Source organism: Triticum urartu, chromosome 7A (assembly GCF_056163025.1).
Source record: "Triticum urartu cultivar PI428250 chromosome 7A, HENAU_Tu73, whole genome shotgun sequence".
Taxonomy (NCBI): domain Eukaryota; kingdom Viridiplantae; phylum Streptophyta; class Magnoliopsida; order Poales; family Poaceae; genus Triticum; species Triticum urartu.
This window is the reverse complement of record NC_141879.1, coordinates 204,026,044-204,044,821: the sequence shown is the minus strand read 5'-3', so window position 1 is coordinate 204,044,821 and position 18,778 is coordinate 204,026,044. Positions and strand designations below refer to the sequence as shown.

Below are 18,778 nucleotides of genomic sequence, written 5' to 3'. Positions count from 1 at the left end.
ACACTTGACTGGCCGGCATGTGTTTCACTTCGTCCCTATGTCTGTCCCTTCGGGGAAATGTCACACAGTGACTTCCGGAGTCCTGCCTAGCCTGCTATAGCCCGGGGTTCCCCGGAGTCCTGTTAGCCCAGTGCTACAGCCCGGAATCACTCGTTGATGACCGACATGTTCGATGTGATTCATGTATGCCTGTCTCCATAGGTCTGTGCCGCTTTGGGTTCACGACTAGCCATGTCGGCCCGGGTTCTCTGTCATATGGATGCTAGCGACACTATCATATACGTGAGCCAAAAGGCGCAAATGGTCCCGGGCCATGGTAAGGCGACACCCGTGGGATACCATGCGTGAGGCCGCAAAGTGATATGAGGTGTTACCGGCTAGATCAATGTGACTTGGAATCGGGGTCCTGACAGCGTGAGTCGTTCGTACGTCAAGGGGGACCCCTGGGCATCGCGACCCAGGGGCCTCACTAGTCACGTAGCCCCTCGCTCCTTGGGCCCGGTGCTCAACGGCAGTCGAGGTATGTGCGGGGTTGGGCCCTGCCGACGCAGAACACAAACGGGTCACTTGAGCGTTAAGGGGGACCCCTGGGCATCGTGACCCAGGGGCCTCACTAGTCACGTAGCCCCTCATTTCTTGAGCCTGCCCTGGTGACCCGGAGGGATCAATGGCGATGGAGGTATGCGCAGGGCTGGGCCCTGCCGACGCAGAGCACTTAAGCAAACATGAATGGAAGCAAGCACGGAAATCATAGAATTCAAAGCCTAGCTATTACAATAAGCTCAAGTTCATCAAACTCAAACAAGTCTCACACCTCCCCGAGGCACTCGCATTCTCCTCAGCAGGAACAGGTCAGGCATCGCCGGACGCGTCGGCATCAGCTTCCGCCTCTTCAGACGCATCAGCAGTAGCCGGAAGGAACGCCTCCACCAGCTCTTTGACCTTCTCCGCCACACACTCAGCAGCCGTGCCCCCCAGGCTCGCGGCCAGCGGCTGGGATAGCATGGCAAGTCGAAGCTGGGGTCACGAAGGAAGAGATGGCCGCACACCTGCGCCAAGGCGGAGGTAAGAAGCGATCGGCCCTCGGTATCAGCTAACTGACCGATTGCAGATGCCACGTCGCCCAGGGCTTCACGAGCGCAGCTAGGAGCCCGGTGACGCCATCCTCCGGGGTGGCCAGCGGCTCTTCGAACCCCTCCCCGTAGGCGATCTGCAGCAGCCTGTGGGCCTCGAGCTCGAAGGCGGCGAGGGCCTCATAGCCGGACAATATGTCATTGGCGTTCAGATGGCTGTAATGAGAAATATCAAAATGCACTTTCTGTCTCTCCAGTGCTTCTTGTTTAGCAGTATGACGGGCCAACACGGTGGGATTCCCCGGCTCAACAAAGCGGCTTCCAGTGATCAGAACGTCCTGGACAGACGATGATGGCGGGTTGGCCGAGCTGGATGGTCCGGTAGCAGAAGGGTTGATGATGGTATCGTCAGCTAACGGCTCAGGAGGATCTGATTGAGTATGGGCCAGCTCTTCTGGTGCTTCAGTATGAGGGGGAGAAGGCGGCATGGCCGGTTCAGATGCAAGGACTGACGAGTTTTCCACCGGCCTAGTCACCTTGGCCTTCTTGGACTTGGCTTGGCCACTAAGAAAGATGTTATGAAACAGTTAGTACAAAGAAGCAGTTTGAAAGACACGGAGGAAAGATGATTTCTTCCTTACCTAGGGGCAGTCTTAAAGGCCGGGAATTGAGTTTGAGACGAGTCGCCAGAAGAGCGAGACACCTCCTGCGAAGACAAAAATAAAGTTAGTAATACAAGGGAGAAGATCCATTGAAGAGTAAAAGATGAAGAAATAAACCTCATTCGAGCGTTTTTGAGGAGTTTGTTGAAGAACGGGAGGCGGTTCATCGTCGTTCCGGGCCTGACGGCGGCTCTCATGCTGCTGCTTTTTCAAAAGAAAATGAGGGTCCAAATAAGCCAAAGGGTGTGAAAACCTTACTATCCGGGTTACGACTCGAAGTTTCTGTCTTGGCAAATGGGCTGAGTCGGAGGAAATAGTTACCTCTTCTTCCACGGCCTGACTGGCCCCCGTGTCGTCCTGGCAATGATCAGTGTTAATAAGATTGTTAAAAAACTGGCCAAGGGAGTCAAGGGCTACCTCCGACTCAGAAGTATCATCATCAATCTTCAACAGATCTTCAGCGGTGCTTTTCTTCTTCTTCTTCTTAGATCTCCAGGTCGTCTTCTTTGCGGTTATGGCGGCGGCTATGGCTTTCTTGGCGGCTTCGTGATCGTACTTGGCTTTCCAGAAATCAGATTTGGCCTATAAACAAACAAGCAAGATGAAAGGTCATGCAAGTATTTAAAACAACTGAGAAAAATGCAAAGAGGAAGAGAGTAAAGGTTCTTTACCTCTAGCACTGGGTTAAGCTTGCAGAAAGGGTTTAACCCGACTTTACTGCAGTCTTCGTATTTACCGTTCACCAGAAGAGTTGACATTGAAACAATATCTTCTTCAGTTAATTGAACAGAGTTGTGACGAAGAGAGTCATCTGGGCCTCCACCATATTCGTACATCAGTTTGGATCGGCGGCTTAGAGGGATGACCCACCACGCAACCCAGCAATGGGTTAAGTCAACTCCGGTTAAGACGTTCCCCAGTAAAGCGTTAATCCTTTTAATGGATGGTATCAGCTTTTTGCGTTCGGCGGCAGTGAGCTTGTCAGGGAGTGCAAATTTGGAGTCAAGACGCTCTGTGCGATAACCCGGCAGTGGATGCTCATTTGCTGGTGATGTGTCTTGACAATAGAACCAAATCTGATTCCAGTCCTTGGGATGACTCGGCAAGACTATTAGGGGGAAGACGGAGCCTTGTCAACGCTGAATTGAGATACCTCCAAGTTCCAGGCTAGGGCCGTTGATGTACTCATTCTGGCGGTTCAGATAAAAATACTCTCTAAAGAGTTCCACAGTCGGTTCTTCTTGAAGGTACACCTCGCAAAGAACTTGGAAGTTGCAAATATTGGATATGGAATTAGGCCCGATGTCTTAAGGGTGGAGTTTGAAAAAATGGAGGACATCTCTGAAGAACTTTGAGTCGGGTGGTGAAAAGCCACGGTTCATGTGATTAGAAAAGACGATAACTTCACCATCTTTTGAATTGGGCCGTTCCTCCTCCGGGTCAGGCGCACGGTAGGACATAACATTCTTCCCTGGGAAAAAACCTATGGTAAAGAATTCCTTCATATTGTCCTCAGTGACTGTTGAGGGAACCCAGTTGCAGACAGTCGATGCTTTGGATGGCATGATGTTCAAAAGACGAACTGAAAAGAAAGCAACATACCGGCTTAATTCAATGACAATGGTGAAAGTAAATGATGATGATACAGGGGAGTAATGGCGGCTTAAGTAAGGGCTAATGTCATATAAGGAAAAGTAAGCCAGCACCATAAGCCGCCATGACTACAGATATTTGAGAAAGCAGATTCAGCTAAGTGCTGAGACAAACAAGTTTCCCAAATTGCTTGATATTATTCCAAATCAAATGGCTACTCAAAATGGAAAAAATTCTAGACCTAAAAGTTTAGCGCAGATGAGTTTGTAAGTCCTAATGAGGCCTTTATATTGGGAAAAGGGATCTACTAGTGTCAAGAGCAAGCACAAAACAACTACTGCACAAACATGTATCTCTTTTTGGATCAAGAAGAGGCTGCAGGGAAGAACTACGGAGAAGCTGCGATGAACTACGAAGAACATGCAGAAACCTAGAAAGCCCTAATGTAGATCTGAGGGGCAAGAAGGGAAACGCTTACAGCCAAAGAGCTTCCACGGAAGGTCGCCGCCGTTTTTCTGGACTGATTCCGGTCGATGCAGCGGGCGAGGTCGACGGAGGTGAGAGGCTCTCTGGCGGCGGCGGAGCTCGAGCAGCAGCGGAGGTTGCGAGAGAAGGAAGATGAAGGAGAGAGAAGAATGATGAAGACCGGGGCGTGCCTATTTATAAGGGAGTAAGCGAACATGCGGGCACGAAAATCGAGGAGACCCAAATAATGATTATCCAACTAAACGAACGCCTTGATTCTCGGAAGGCATTAAAGAATAAAGATCCGTTGAGAGATGATGTCACATTGGTTTTTTGTGTTTTCAGGAAATGACGTCATGGCGGGTTATAAAAATTTCTGCGAAGAAAGGAAGATGGATTTTTTCTAAGTATTAAAGATTGACAAAGAACAAAGTTCAAAGTCAACCTGGAGCCTAATGTTGGGGATATAGCTATCCGTTATGACCTGCCCAGGAGGGGCATGGTCAGTCCCAATGACGGGTCACAAAGGAAGCCCAATAAACATTCAAGGTGATAGTTTATTAAGGCTTATAGAAGGCCTAAGCCCAGAGGCGGCTTAAGGCCCAATGTTATAAACCGTCGTATGTAAAGAAAGACTTGTAAGGAAAAGCATGTAAAATAAGTCATCGAGCCGGACACGCTTTATGAGTCGGTCGGGACTCTGTAGGCCGCCAGGCGTCAGCCCGTGAATATAAGGGGACGACCCGGTAGCGGCTTAGGGTAAGAAACAAGAGATCGATAACCAAGCCGGCGGAATGGCCTCTTGGTAATCGAAACCCCAACAATTCCAACACAACTAGACGTAGGCTTTTACCTTCATCGCAAGGGGCCGAACTAGTATAAAACCTCTCGTGTCCTTTGTCCGGATTAACCCCTTTAAGCTTCCTAATTGCGATGGCCCTACGACTAAGTCCTTCCGCTAGGACATCTGCCGTGACAATTCCACGACACTAAGCATTTCAACAAAGCGATTAAAAGCCTCCTCATCTCTGTATTTTACAACCTTACTAGGAAATGGCATGGGTTTTTGAACCCAAGGCTCTCTTTATTTATCATATTTTCTAACAATGAAGTCTTTTTTGTCATATCTTTTATTTTAAGGAGGTGTGTTATCAAGATCAATTGCAGGTTCTATTTCTATATCACTATCAGATTCTTTATTATTGTCTCATTGAGTATCAATGTGATCATCATTGGCATCGCCATTTTCATCATCACTACGTATATGTTCATTATCAGACTGTGTCTCAACATCAGAAATAGAAACATCTTTAGAATTCTGAGAAGGTTTTCTATGACAAGTTCACAGGATGCATGCAAAGTTCTATCCTTAATATTTTTCTTTTTCTTTTTCCTCCTAGGTTAACTAGTACATCATTATTAATTCTCTAAGAACTTTATTCAATTCGTTTAGGATGACCTTCAGGATATAGAGGATCCTGAGTCGTTTTACCTCCTCTAGTTATTACTCTAACAACATGATTGTTCATTTTATTGTTTCTTATTAAGCAAATCATTTTGTGTTTTAGCAACTTGTTCTAATTGTGTTTGAACCATAGATGAGTGCTTATATAATCCTTTAACATCATTAACAATCCTGAACATTATATCACTCAAGCGTTCAATCATAAAAGCATTGTGTTTCATTTGATCACTTATGTATTTATTGAAGTTTTCTTGCTAAATAATGAAATTATCAAATTCATCCAAGCATAGACTAGGAGATTTATTATAAGAAATGTCACCCTCATCAAATCTATAAAGAGAATTTACCTCCATTACCTATGTCGGGATTTCAAGTTCATGTATTTCTTCAATACAATAGGTGGTAGATTCTTAACGTCTTCAGATTTAATACCTTTCTCCTTCATAGATTTCTTTGATTCTTGCATATCTTCTGGACTGAGGAATACAATACCTCTTTACTTCATAATTGGTTTAGGTGGTGGCCAAAACCCACCGGGGGGATGCAACCCAACTTGGTATGTAATACTTGCAACAAGGATGGCAAACCATAAAAGGTATGTCTGCAACTTCCCCAAGTCATCTTTCACATTATTAACAGTGCTTGATGCGCCATTTCTGAAAGAATGTTGCCCATCATACTGTAATCGTGTCACCTGCCCAATGGATCTGCTGCAACTATACATAAAGGAGTTTAGCTTCAAGACCAGCTTATTCTGCTGTCCTTCCATCCACTTGATACACTTCCTCATAAATTCCGGCTTAGGCACTATAGGAGCAACCCATTGAATGTTGAGGTAGAGTAGGACTGCACCAAAAAGTGGGAACACAAAGATAGATGTATGGATTTTCCTGTGACTCCCTACGACATAAGTAGCCGTAAGACTGATCAGAATCCACAACCGAATTACATTTGACATGTCAATGCAATTCACTCCCGTTTTACTGAGAAGCATGGTGATGATGACAATGGATCCATAAAAGGCAGTTTTATTTAAGAACATAAACGCGTTGAAGCCGAGGGGGTATTTGTCTCGAAGCACCAGGTCGCCAGCAATGTGGCTACCCTTGTTATCATACCAGTAAGATCTGCCACCTGGTGGACTTAACCCTGTAGTATATGTCTTTGTTGCTGCCAATGTAGCGGCAACCAGCAAAAAACCGTGATTCTGCTCCAGTGCCTCCTTTTCATCTCGGATACCAAAAGAGGCTTTTGCCCCGCTTTATATATAAAGCAAACCGCCCAAGCAACAGAGAACAGTGGCGGAGGCATGGGTGCTGGCAGGGGCCAAGGCCCCCCCCCCCCCCCCCTATCCTCTCATAAATACCACTATATGTGCTCTTAATCCTCCATTTCTCAAACAAAATTAGCAAGATTTAGATGATTTGGCCCTGTCTAACATTATATAACATGTTTGCCCCCCTCTATATTGAGTTTCTGGCTCCGCCACTGACAGAGAACACAAAAGTTCATGTTTTATGTAGCTCATCTTGGATAGCAGCATCTAGCTCATGTTTTATGTACCACCTTCTATTGAAAATGTGTGCTATAGAATCTTCCCGGAACCTCTAGATGTCCCAGAATATTTCTCCAAGCCATTCAGGAGCTAGATGGAGGAAGAATACTACATGAAGTCCAACATACGTGAAGATGCCAACAAGTAATGCCCAGATATAAACGGATGTTCTGACCTCCCTGCGGTTCCCGGCAGCATAGGCCCCCACAAGTCAGAGCAGGTCAAGCAGCAGCGCAAACTGCAGCGAACGGAGCCAAATTGCATTCCGTCTCAGCTCCCTGACCAGGAGCAGGATATGAACAATGAGTGATGTAAGGAATGCAGTAGAAGAACATCCTGTACCGCTTGGTGCGGCTAAGAAACATGACAGCGTCACTGGCAAGGTAACCTTGCTGGTTATCTGGCCAGAGACCACCCGGTTGTGCCAGCCCCGCCTGGTAGGTGATAGTGGCCGATAAAGTTGCCAGCAGGATCAAGTACTTCCTCAGGTTCCATAGAAACTCTGCTTCATCAGCACTACTCGGTGTTTGTTCATCATACTGATGTTGTTGTTGTTGACTTGCTGTATTTTGTGGTTCATGACCATTACCAGGGTGTGGCTCGGACTCCATGACCATGAGCTCATAGAACCAAAGCAAATCTCAACTAAGAATTTGAAGTCTGAAGATTGCCGCGTTCATCTGTCTTGCTTAGGATTCAGAATATTCCCAGGTTCTGGTCCTTGTTATTATTTCCAGAAGTTAAGAGGGTGTGAAGAAAACAAACAGTGAAATCAAATCAAATGACAAATTTACAGACAGAAACAGTCAAAGGATATTAGAAAATAGTTTCATATTTAGCCATTCAGAAACGACCATGCTATCGTCAAAAATGAAAAAGAAACAGAAAACTAAGTGTTTCCATTTGGTTATTCCTAGTCGATTCCCAGCTTTGTGTAACAGTTGCAAAGCATCTCTTGCAGTGGCCCAGCATGAACAGTAAAACGGGTTTGAATCCTGTAATGCGGTATTTCTATGCTTATCATGTAAGAGTATTCCTTGTCCTTGTTCAGGAATGTGTGCTAATCACTGATATGACCTTTTTTAATTATTATCTCTCGCTGATTATAAGCTTCTTTTATCCCTTTGATGAAGTCATCTTCAAAACATTGATTGTGACATTTGCGATTTGTCTGCAGTATTTATTTTCTCAATCCTGCACAAAGTAGACAGTTCCCGCTTGCTCTTGTCTTTTAGTTGACCTGGTTGGTCCTGAGCTTATTGTTGGTAGCAGCATCTAATCTTAATGTCAGAGAATCTGCTTCCAGATTACATATGCCGCAATATTTAAGTCTCATTTTCCAACTATAAGATCTAATAGCATGGGCGTACATTTATTAGATATTCCGATTTTAAAATAAATTATAAATTATGAGATATCAAACTAACCCCTAAAAAGGAACCATATGTATTAGCTTAGTTATAAATTATCTTATTTCCAGTCAAGAAGTGCTGTATGTTCATCCCTCTAATTGCTTTAAAGCCATCCCGGTACATAGATCGCGTGATCCAAACATATTGGTACAGCTATTCTCAACCAAGCTTTCAGATTACTTGTCATTTATCAATTTTTAAGGGAATAATGTATTAATATACTTTACAACTGCACAGTGAGCCTTGTGCACACTCCCATGATCTAGTCCTTCCTCTTTTGCAAAAAGGAAAGGAAGGTTTATTCCTGCCATGACTCCATCCTTGAACAAGTATCTTCCAAACCCCCCTCCCCCCCTTGAAATTTTATTTGTAAAAACAGAGAAAGTGCAGTATGTAGAAATATTGCATACTACCCAAAATAACCTCATACCTGAACATCATCTACACACAAGAACAGGAGAACTCAACTCAAGAATCCAATGGAGGTATCAGTGTTCCAGTGCTGATAAAATGCTAGTGACACCGCGCTGCAGTAATCCACTGAATTGCGTCATTTTCAAAGAGACTATTTAGCTAAAATTACATCCTCACTTTGTAACGTCGCTCCTAATTATCTCTTTCAGTATCGTTCCAAGGATTGAGAGTATCTATGCAGGCTGTTTTGCCCCTCTCCACTAGGTGGTTATTCTGGTGTTATTGCAAATTTGGATATTGTCAGTTAGCATTCTCTACCACTAATAAATATTGGCATATTGCATTCCTGGGTTACCATATGATCTGCATATTCGTGTAGGCAAACAATTTTCACTTCATGAGGTAATTCCACAGATTGTTAACTAAGAAAGAAGAGCCACTTCACACCTCACAGTTGTCATTTGTATTATCTTTTGCTCACATTCAAAGAATGCACCAAATAATACTACATGATGGCCTTGAGCAAGAATAAAACACAAATTGAAACTTTGGAGGTTGTGTCTATCTCATGATAGACTGAACAAATGCCACAACTGAGACTACTCTTACACAGGCAGAGGACTTTGTCCTGGTTCTCCATCAGATGGTTGATTGCTTGAATCAGTTGCAACCGAAGCAATTTTGCAGACATCCCACCCACTTTTCCCACTTCTCCTTCACTAACCTTGCCACTTCGTCAAATGACAATAAGACATGAATGACGATGTAGATGATCACGGCAATGACAAGTGCAAAAATGTACGCAGATGTCTTAAACTTCCTGCAGCTGCCCGCAGCATATGCCCCAAGTAAACCAAGCAATCCCAATACCATTGCCGTTTTCATAACAAGAAGAGATCTCTTGTACTTGCTTATTGTGTTGTTCAGTAGGAGGCTGACCATGACCATTGAGGCCATGAATGCTGTGGCGTTGCAGTAGAAGAATACCTTGTACCGTGTTAAGTTGGTATCATGGAGGATTGGGTCACCTGCAAAATGGCCATCCCGGTCATCAGGCCAAACTCCTCCTGGCGGGAGCAGACCAGCTTGGTATGTGACAGTGATTGCAAGAGTCCCAATCATCATTAAATCTTTGCGCCATTTGTGCTCCCGTGTGCTTCTCTTGCGATCCGTAGATGTATCTTGGTGCTCTAAAATTTTATAGCTGGCCATTTGTCCTTTGAACATCCACACCATCAGTTTATTCACCTTGTCTTTTGCATATACTAGAACCATGACTTGAATCATGACATAGACAAACACAGCAACAATGACAAGAATGACATAGGCAGATGTTGACACTTTTCTGCAGCTTCCAGCGGCAAAAGCACCCATGAGGCTGATAAGATCAACCAGTACACATGTGCGCAGCGCATAGCACTTCAGACCTCTGTCGCATAGCCTCTTGCTAACAAGCAACAGAATAACGGCCAGGGACGCCATGAAAGCAGTGGCATTGAAGTAGAAGAACACCCTATAACGGTTTCGGAACTCGTCACGAAACACCGAGTTACCTGCTCGGTGGCCGTTGTTGTCAGTCCAAAAGCCACCTGGTGGGCTTATGCCAGTTTGGTATGTGATAGAAGCTGCTAGAATTGCGAGCAACATCAGAAACTTGCGCCTCTTCTGCAAATCTTTTTCTTCAGTAGCAAGTTCAGAAGGACCAAGATTTTGGGAGGATTCTGGTATGGAAGCCTCTATATCCTCTATTAACTTCTTCACTGGTGCCTTGAGAATGCGAGGTACATATATAGTATGAAGTGCCACATAGGCGAAAACCAGGAGCACTAGAATGAACACATAAATGGATGTTGAGAACTTCCTGCTGCTTCCAGCAACATAGGCTCCCATGAGACCAAAGAGAACCACTGCCATCGCTGTTTGCAGTACATTACGCTTCATGGCATGAAGGGTAATCTGCTGACTCTGGAGCAGGATGATGATAACCAAAGAGGCTACGAATGCTGTGGCGTTGCAATAGAAGAATGCCTTGTAGCGCTTGGGACTGATGACCTCCAAAATTGGATCACCAGCAGTATGCTCATCAGTACTATCTGTCCAAAAGCCTCCTGGTGGATTCAGCCCAGCTTGGTAGGTGACTGTGGCAGCAAGGATGCCAAGCAATAGAAGGTATGTGCGCAACTTCTGTAGACCATCCTTAGCAGGATCATCAGTGTTTGAGCTGTTGCTGTTGTTGGATTGAGGCGGTTGGTCACGTTCTGACGGGGTCATGAAGAAATCTTTCAGCTTCTTAAGCAGTTTATCCCACTTCTCTTCCAGACGTGTGATGGTGTTTCCTACACCCCCCGGCTTGGGCACAGCAGGTCCAATAAACTTAATGATGAGGTAGAGAAAGACTGCGCCAACAAGTGCAAAGACATAGATAGATGTATGGACCTCCCTGCAACTTCCGGCAGCATATGCCCCCATAAGCCCAAAGAGGCTAACTAGCACACACATCCGCAGAGCATTTGACTTGACAACATGATCCAACGCTGTTTGACTGAGGAGCATGATGATGATGACGAGTGATCCAGCAAAAGCAGTGGCATTGCAATAGAAGAAGGCCTTGAATCGGCGTGGGTAGTGATCTCGCAGCACCGGGTCACCAGGAATGTGGTTATTGTTATCATCAGACCAGAAGCCACCTGGAGGACTTAGCCCTGCGACATAAGTCACGGTTGCTGCCAGTGTGGCAAGAACCAGCAAGGAGCTGCGATTTCTTTCAAGATGTTCCACTTCTTCCTCTCTCTTCTTGTCTGCAGCCTCTTTCTCCTTTTTCTTCTTCTCTTCTTCTTCTTCTGCTGCTGCTGCTGCAAGAACCTGCTCGGAGCTGCCATTTCTTTCAGGTTCTTCTATGTTAATTGAATTCACTCCATCATCGGCTACCCTCTCTGCATTTGAAGCCTTTTGCTCATCTGGTTTTGATGAATTGAAAATGTGCCCCAGAGTTCCCTTCCAACGTTTCTTGACACCGGATAGAAATTTCCGCAGCCCCTCAGGTGCCAGGTGCTTGAAGAACACCACATGGAGTGTGACATAGGCGAAGATGGCAAGGAGTAACACCCAGATGTAAACAGAGGCCCTCACCTCCCTGCAGCTCCCAGCGGCGTAGGCCCCCATGAGCCCCAGCAAGCCCAGGATCATGGCGAACTGAAGCGCGCGGAGCCAGACCGGATTCCGGCTCACCTTCCTCACCAGGAGCAGTATGAGCACCATGAGCGAGGCCCCGAACGCCGTCGTGTTGCAGTAGAAGAAGACGTGGTACCGCCTGGGGTAGCTGGACCTCATCACGATGTCGCTGGCGACGCGGCCCTTGTTGCTCTCCTGCCAGACGCCGCCCGGCGGGGCCAGCCCCGCCTGGAACGTGATGGCCGCCACGAGGATGGCCATCAGCACCAGGTACTTCCGCAGCTTCCACACGAGCTCGGCCTCGTCGGCGCCGGCTGGCTGCTGCTGCTGCGGCTCGACGGGAGCGTTGCCGGCAGCTGCAGGGGCATGGCCATTGCCGTTCTGCTCCCCGGAATCCGCCATGGGTCTGAGATTCCTCTGCAAATCTCTGGCTTCTCTCTAAAGATTGTAGCTCATGTGGGTTTGCAAGATTGAGGTGAACTAGTAAACGGCGCTGGTCTTTGTCGAGTGTTCCACAGTTCCACTGCACAGGAAGGGGGGAGTGGGCAAGATGAAGAAATATCCCCATGGCCGAAAACGTGGACCGTTTCAAATGGCCGAAGCTTCGCCGTTGTAGCCATAAAAGCGCAGCACTCTTTTTTCTGCAGTCCACCCCTAGTCCGTCCTAGCTTCATACAGCTTCATACAGCTTCATACAGCATCTTTACTACACTCCTACTCCCTATGTTCCAAATTAGTCGTCGCAGAAATTCGGAACGGAGGGAGTACCTAATTGGGAGCGGCAGAAACTTATGTGGGCAAAATGTGTGCTGAGTTCAGATAATCAGATTACAGCATATTTACTACAGAAAAAAGAGCATATTTACTACATCCATGCCTACCGAATTGCAATAGGATAACTTGCAGTAGTACAGTATTGTCAAGCTACTATAACACAACTTGCACAAACGTCCAAGGCAGTTTTCCAGAGCCGGTCGTTATCCCTCGTGTCTTTCCATCTGAATATATTACTATGTTTCTTTTTGAGGGAGCATGTTCCCTCCTGGCTCTTTCCTCTGCCCTTTCTATCTATCTTTTTCATTTTAACTGAACCTCGAGAATATACGAAAAAGTTTTGCGATTCTTGGATTGTGGTGCCTGAAAGTTTATCTACCACCATTTCAATTTCAGGCCTACAGCAGGTGTGTGAAGTGTGTGGGAACACAGACCTGTCTTTGTTCTTTTGATTGACTTGGACCTGAAGACTTGCAGAGGTTTGTTGGGGTGCTCTGTGACTGTGCCTGTGTAGTATCCAGCGAGAATCGCGCTAGATTTACTTTACTTAAGTGCCACGTGCATGGCAAGCTAATATAACGCCATTCAAGTACCAGGCTGCCACAGGGACAGAGATCGGCATGTTTTTAAGTCCGGCCAGGACGACAAGACAGCAAGCTGCGAGCAGATGCGTGCATCGTCGGACCGAAGACTTGCCAATCCCCAAGTCTTCGTGCCTGTCCCCTGGGTCCTAACCCATAACACCAACCGCTTAAGATAGATAATGCAATCCCATTTCCCACTAGTTTCACACAGAGGAGGGGGTGATCTTTTTCTGAACTTCTGCACATTTGATAACTGAAGTACCCATCACAGCGCAAGCGCAATGGAATCGCAAGAAGATAAGAGCAAGCAGGTAGGCACATGCATACCTATCACAGTAGCAGCAGGCGTCTTGGGCACTGCAGCAGCAGTGCAGCTGGGCCGGGCGGCAGGCGTGCACGGCCGCCGCGAGCTGGGCAGGAAGGTCACGTCATCGCCATTTTGCAGGACACCCGGTTCAGGTCCATTACTTATTACTCGCGAGCGTTGTTACCTCGAAGGCTCGAACACCTGCCGGGCGGGCCGATGCTGCCGGCGCATTTCGTCGAACACCTGTCGGGCTATGTCGCCGGCGCATTTCGTCGAGCACCCGCCGTGCACTCCTCGCAAGCTCCGGCGTGTGCTCACCCAGTCACCCAGTCACTCCGTCACAGGCTGGCCACCTCCTGCGCCGAGGCGACCCAGCGGCAGCGTCGCCGGTGGGAAACATGCTGCGGCTGCGCTGGTGTCGGACAGCGCGATCAGTTACACCATCACCGAGAGAACTCGTAGATCCGTCTTGTGTGTGTACTGTGTAGTCGCCGATCGAGTTGCGGTGGAATACGTCATCGAGGTCGATGTCACGCCCTCGTCTCCGATGACGTTCATCGTGTGATGCGAGACCAGGCAGTCAGCTAGACAACGCGTGATGCAAGAAGAGGGGCTCCGTGAGCCAGGCTTTTTTTTAGGGCATGTCGTCCTCTTCCTCAAACCATCAAGACCTCGCTGCCAAGGAACATGCCGATTTCCAGGACGTCCAGCAAAATCTCGGCGATCTCGCTGAGGGGAGTAATTACAAAAAAACTACCACATTTCACGTATCCGTCCCACAGAACTATCACATTTTGAAAACTAACCAAAAACTCTAAATTAATACTAATTCTGTGACAAAAAACTATCACTTTCATAAAATGGCCAGTTTAGACAATTTAAACACGTTTATAACAGGAGGGGCCCGTTTGTCAGGGCTGACATGGCGGAAATCGTCAACTCCGTTTATTTTGACTGTCATGTTGACCGTGATGACGGGTCAGGCCCACATGTCATTCTTCTTCTTCCTCCTCTTTCCCTGTCTGACATTGTAACAAACACTTCATGTGCTCCCCTACACCACCATCTGGAGCAGCATCCCGTGCGTCGCCGCTCCTCCGCCGTCACATCCACCCAGCCCATCGCCGGAGTGGTCCGTCCATGCCAAAGACCTCCTCCTCCGCGCGAAAGAAGCCGGCTCCGGCGCCCTCAGGCCAGTGCTCACCCGCGCCGCACATGGGCACCTCAGGCCAGTGGTCCGTCCATGGCCAGAAGAAGGCGAGGGCGGGCGGCAATGGTGCTCCAGCCATGGTGAGTGTCGGTGTCAAAACCGGCGGATCTCGGGTAGGGGGTCCCGAACTGTGCGTCTAGGTCGGATGGTAACAGGAGGCAGAGGACACGATGTTTTACCCAGGTTCGGGCCCTCTTGATGGAGGTAAAACCCTACGTCCTGCTTGATTAATATTGATGATATGGGTAGTACAAGAGTAGATCTACCACGAGATCAGAGAGGCTAAACCCTAGAAGCTAGCCTATGGTATGATTATTGTTCGTCCTACGGACTAAAACTCTCCGGTTTATATAGACACCGGAGAGGGCTAGGGTTACACAGAGTCGGTTACAATGGTAGGAGATCTACATATCTGTATCGCCAAGCTTGCCTTCCACGCCAAGGAAAGTCCCTTCCGGACACGGGACGGAGTCTTCAATCTTGTATCTTCATAGTCCAGGAGTCCGACCGAAGGTATAGTCCGGCCATCCGGACACCCCCTAATCCAGGACTCCCTCAGTAGCCCCTGAACCAGGCTTCAATGACGACGAGTCCACCGCGCAGATTGTCTTCGGCATTGCAAGGCGGGTTCTCCTCCAAATTCCATGTACCTATTGAATAGTGTCCGGTTTCTTGTAAATGTAGTGCTCCTTGGCTTCTACACCCAATAATGGTCGTTTTCCACGTGTCAAACGAATACGAAAAGTCAGGGTATTTTTTATATTTACACCCCTAGCCACGTGAATGAGCCGCCTATTTAAGGGGACGAGGATTTAGATCCAAACCACACCTTCTCCCTTCCATGAGTATTCATTAGAGCGTATCCGACAGAGGTCCATTCTATCATGGCCGGCCGGCGCAGCTCCTCCTCTCGCCCTTCCAGCCCTCAGCCTGGAGATTGGAAGAGGTGCTCCATCCCGCACAGCGAGCTAGTGAAGCTCCAGACCAAGGGATTTCTCCCCCCGGCCTACATGGTCCCGGTTCGAGCCGGACTTGCCACCTATAATGGCGGAGAGCAAGCGGAGAGCGCCCCCAATCCCTCCAAAGGAGAGCGGGTATGCCTTGCCCCTTACTTAATAAGAGGGCTCGGATTTCCAATTCATCCGTTTCTCCGGGGGCTTCTGGAGTTCTATGGCCTCCAGCTGCACAACCTCACGCCTGCCTCCATATTGCATATTGCGGGCTTCGTAGCCCTTTGCGAGCTGTTTTTGGGCTGCGAGGCTCATTTCACGCTGTGGAAAAGGCTATTCTGCCTTGTGCCCCGCTCTAAGGAGGGGTCGATATATCAAGTGGGCGGAGCCGAAGTGTGGCGCATCGCCGGGATCGGATATCTATCCGGAACCCCAAAGAAGGCGTCCGAGGACTGGCCTTCGGAATGGTTTTATATAGAAGACGTCCCGCTGCCGGATCATGTCCGGATCGGCCTCCCTGAGTTCGACAGTGCTCCCCTAAAGAAGTGCCTAAGCTGGCGTCCACGGAGCCCTTAGAGGGAAAGTGACAGGGACGTTATTTACCTGATGGGCCGGATAAGATTGTTAGCTCATTCCGGACTGACCATGATCGGGGTCATGGCCGCATGCATCATGCGAGGGGTGCAGCCGCTTCAGTATAGAGGCCGCCCCATGTGGGACTTCAACGGGGAGGACGATGCCACCCGCTACGGCCGTAAGGGGCCGGATTCGGCTGCCGCTCTAATAAAGACCTTGTCCGCTTTGTACAAGGGAGAAGAGGAGGAATTTCTCCGCGTCAACCCACGGGGTGGATTTTCTATGTACAATCCCCCAAGTTGGGTAAGTGGACACTTTTACTTGCCCATCTGTTTTATATTCCCATTGTTAAATTTTCAGTCTAACGACTTCAACGCAGGAACTGCGCCAGGCTGTTAAAGAAATAAACAGCCCTCCTCCACAACCCGAGGATCCGGGACGGTCCCTCGACCCGGCCTCTCAAGAGGATCCGGACTTATCTGTGGAGCTGATTGATGGAGTGTTTCATCAATTGAGCAAGGACAACGCCTTGGTGGCCATTACAACCGATTATCCAGGGCTACTCCCAGCCTCGCAGGTAACTGAGACCGGAGTCCCAGCACTTTGAAAAGGGATCTGTCCTCGCGTGTTTTTGATTGCCGTATGACAACCGCGTTTTGCAGGGGAGGTCCTTGAGACGGGAGGCCGAGCCTGCGATGACTAGCCAACGAGGGGCGACAAGGCCCCGCGAGCTAAAAAGAAGTGCGGTCCGGACTGAGGCACCGGCACAAAGGTATAGCGCGCCGCCTTATTCCCAGGTGTTATTCCTACGAGGCATATTAACGTTCGTGCTCTCTTCAGGACGAAGAGACCTCACCGGACTATATCGGGAGAGGCTGCCAATCGCGCCTCCACCAGCCAGGCTCCAAAGCCTGGTCCGGAAGCGGAGGCGAACACGAGGCGCGCACCGGACGCTCCTCCAATGGAGGATGCGGATAGGCTGTCTGCCACCAATTCCGAGGTGGAGAGTGCCATGAACCACAGGCGTCGCCGGACAGTTCTTCGTGACGCTTGTTTCTCCCAAGAGGCATTGGATGCCTTCAATTCGGGAGACGCGTACCTCCGTGCCGCTCAAAATGGTCTAGCCAGAGCCACGGAGCAGTATGTGAAAGACATACGGGTAAGAAAATTTTGGTAATTATATATATGTACCAGTAGCCCCCGAGACTTGAAGCAGTTAGAATAACTGATTTAAGGATCATCTGTTATGCAGGTTCTTGCAGAAAAGAATACCCTGCTGTCCCAGGAGCTGGAAGAGTGCAAAGCCCAACTTGAGGCCACAGTAGCCGCGGCAGGGGAGCCCAAGGAGACCCCCTCTGGTAATATACGCTTCGAAAGATAAGTATTTTGCGAGGTGCGGCGTGGGTGCAAATCTGACAAATGAAATTGCAGATGGCGCCAGATTAAATCCGGAAGTGCAACAACTCCGACGCCAGCTGAAGGCTGGTGAGAGCGTGCTGACAAAGGTGAGGCGGGAGAAGAACGATCTTCAAGATGCCAACACCAAGCTGGGCGTTGAACTGAAGGACGTTCGTGCCCAGCTGTTGGACTCCGTGAAGGAGAATCAGCGGCTTCGACGCGGCATATATAGTAAGTGCTTAAACGAACTTTGAAAAAAGAGTTCGGCGAGGAAGTCGACTAACAGAGTAATGTCTGTAGGTATGCTAACAGGTCGTCCTGCAGAGGAAATGCCCGCTTCTACGGGTGACCTTCTTCCCGAGCTCTCACAACTGCATGAGCGAGTTCGGCAGGTGATGCAAGGCGTCGCCCAGGCCTTATGGCCATCCGTCTCCATGCCCGAAGGCCTTGGAGAGCTTGTAGAGAAGCTGAAGGGAGCGCGGCGGCGCTTCTGATTGTGGAAGATGTCGGCCTGCCGTCAAGGCGCCAGGGAGGCCTGGGCCATGGTGAAGACACGGTACACGAAGGCTGATCCAAACCACATGGCCGAGGTCGGACCCATAGGGCCCGATGGGAAGGAGATCCCTGTGAGCTTAGTATACGGCCAAATAGAGTTGGCCGCAAAGTATTCCCAACAGGACTGTAAACTAGACAGCCTGTTAGATGGTATTCCCAACAGCTTAGTATACAATCAGTCAGATTGACTATGTAATTTTAATTGACATGTGTAATGCCTTCTAGCCGGATTGTAGATCGTTTCTCATGGCCGACCTTTTCGCTTCAACCTCGGGACCTGACGGTCCGGAGTGTGTCCGAATACCCTCGCGGTTATATAAGAACCGGGGTATGCATGGAGACCGGGCGTAGGGGTCATTAGTGCTTGAACAGACAAGTGCCCAACTAGTTATGTTATATTACATGGTTAGTAAGAAACATCTTCCAGGGAGAATAGTTCCGTTAGGGGTTCCTTTCCCTGGGAGGCATGCCCTAAGGTGCATGTCCATTCTGCGAAAAGAGGCGCAGGAAAAACATCTGGGGGCGTATAGATAATAAAAAAAAGATCATCTTTAGTTCACCGACCGAATATTCCCTTAAGAACGCTAGCTTTCGGCTTCACCCAGTCTGAGGTA

At 48.3% G+C, this 18,778-nt stretch overlaps 1 protein-coding gene and 1 pseudogene across 1 annotated transcript; both read right to left on the bottom strand.

Annotated features, from left to right (window-relative positions):
* Nucleotides 1–558: 558 nt before the first annotated feature.
* LOC147959015 (uncharacterized) lies at nucleotides 559–4,010 on the bottom strand. Its single transcript, XM_087532411.1, has 4 exons — nucleotides 3,807–4,010; nucleotides 1,853–2,317; nucleotides 1,715–1,779; nucleotides 559–1,637 (listed from the first exon to the last, which is right to left on the bottom strand). Exons 1-4 carry the CDS (start codon nucleotides 4,008–4,010, stop codon nucleotides 1,094–1,096), a joined length of 1,278 nt encoding a protein of 425 aa, XP_087388537.1. The 3' UTR covers nucleotides 559–1,093.
* A 5,059-nt stretch (nucleotides 4,011–9,069) lies between these two features.
* Nucleotides 9,070–12,490, bottom strand: LOC125522545 (uncharacterized; annotated as a pseudogene).
* Nucleotides 12,491–18,778: the final 6,288 nt, after the last annotated feature.